This window comes from Eschscholzia californica, unplaced genomic scaffold, assembly GCF_041429995.1.
Source record: "Eschscholzia californica isolate CP2 unplaced genomic scaffold, dmEscCali1.0.p SCAF_5, whole genome shotgun sequence".
Lineage (NCBI taxonomy): Eukaryota > Viridiplantae > Streptophyta > Magnoliopsida > Ranunculales > Papaveraceae > Eschscholzia > Eschscholzia californica.
This window is the reverse complement of record NW_028238472.1, coordinates 13,707,158-13,708,925: the sequence shown is the minus strand read 5'-3', so window position 1 is coordinate 13,708,925 and position 1,768 is coordinate 13,707,158. Positions and strand designations below refer to the sequence as shown.

The 1,768-nt window shown below is 32.3% G+C and overlaps 1 protein-coding gene across 1 annotated transcript; it reads left to right on the top strand.

The window, feature by feature from the left end:
• Nucleotides 1-513: 513 nt before the first annotated feature.
• Nucleotides 514-1,443, top strand: LOC147537244 (uncharacterized). Its single transcript, XM_086642748.1, has 4 exons — nt 514-671; nt 784-845; nt 968-1,054; nt 1,158-1,443. The coding sequence occupies exons 1-4, from the start codon at nt 514-516 to the stop codon at nt 1,163-1,165; spliced, it is 315 nt and encodes a 104-aa protein (XP_086498874.1). The 3' UTR covers nt 1,166-1,443.
• The last annotated feature ends 325 nt before the right edge of the window (nt 1,444-1,768 follow it).

Here is a 1,768-nt window from a genome sequence, read left to right as displayed (position 1 = left end):
ATAGATAGCATATTGCAAAAGATAGCTATCACTTTATGTTAAACATACATGTAAAATGTGGAAATGGATAGAACTGAGTACATGCAAAACTATATGGGACTCTTCTTATAAATGACAATACACCGTGCAGATAACAAAAAAAAAATAAAATTTAGGCGTATAACTTAACGTCATTGTGGTAGCAAATTATAACAGAAATACTGACATGCATAGAAAGTGCTTATCCTTTATCTCACCTTCCATAGTATCACATTTAATTCTATATCATCTAACATATTGAAATCTTTCATTTGCGAAAAAGAAAATATTACACATAAATACCCATTATGAAAAAGATTTTATATTTAAATTTTAGGTAATTCACTTAATGATACAAAATCTTTAAGATATGATCATCTGCTATATAAATGTCTTCTTCAACTTTCTAACACACACCAAGAGGTTGTATATTTCCTCTTACAAGGGATGCCAGCATTCAAGAGAAAGACAATTTTCCTTTCTCTTAGTTTTGTCATGTGTGTTGGCGATTTAATTACTTCAATATTAGCTATTTATGATACATCACAAATAGTTATTTTGAATCTTCCAATAAGTTGTGTGCATCGGATCAACGATTTACCATATAAACGAGATGATGGGCTTCAGCCATTGACAAATAATGGCTGCTACAGGTAATAAAAAAACTATCACTTTATTATATTCTATAGTTAAGCATCCTCTACATTTATCCGAAGTTGAAAACTACTTGACTAGTATCTAATGCGTTGGTTTTTGGAGTTTCAGCATAAGAGCGGGTGGCAAAGGCCCAAATTTAAGATTTGGGTATTCATGGAGGAAACTTCTAGGTAAATCACTAATCTGTTGCTATTTATCTTATTTTTATTTGTTTTAATTCTTACGGACAGAACTGAAAACCCCTATTTCTTGCTCTCACTAGAACTAACCTTTGTTCCTTTCTATAACTTAGGTTGGATTGGCCTTAATCAGCCAATACATGGGAACCCTTTGAAAATGTTAAACAATAAGATTAAATCCTTGATGCAGCTGAAGAAAGGTTTTCTCTCCCTACACCCTCATCTATTGTTTTTGTGACTTTCATTTATATTCGTACTTCAATTCTCTCTATTCATTCTTGTTTTCTTATTCATATCCTACAGTTTACTAGTAGAACAAGCCTCGCCTCAAGGGACTAAGCGAAAAAGCGGGGGTTCTCCTACTCCACAAAAGAAGAAACGGCAACGTCTAACCTCGAACTCATCTGGCTATAAGGCTGAGAGTGTCTCTAGTTCAAAGGCTGGGAAAAGCTCTGTTCTAAGGCCGGGAAGAACTCTGATTCCAAGGCTGGAAAGAGCTCTGGTTCTAAAAAGAAGAGCTTCTAATACAAAGAAGAAGAAGAAGAAAGGAAAGAAGAAGAATAAATGTTTTATTTCTCCTTAAAATTTGTTGACGAGTTGTAATCATGTGTTTACTTTCTTTATTTTCTTGTTGTTGCTTAATTGCAATGTGCTTTGATTCCAAAGAATTTTGTTGTAATTTAAATGGTAATATGTAAGTTGATTCCAAAAGGTTTATTGGTTTTGTATAAATATAAAACATTCATTTTTTTTCTTGTTAATTATTATATTTAACTTTCATTGCATAAGCACTTGTATCAGTATGGAAGTCTTATTTTCTGAGATGAATGACTCGTCAACTTTCATGTTAAAGAAGTAATAAAAAGTACTTGTTAAATTCGTAACGCAAAGCGCCTAAAAGATTGAAGTACATA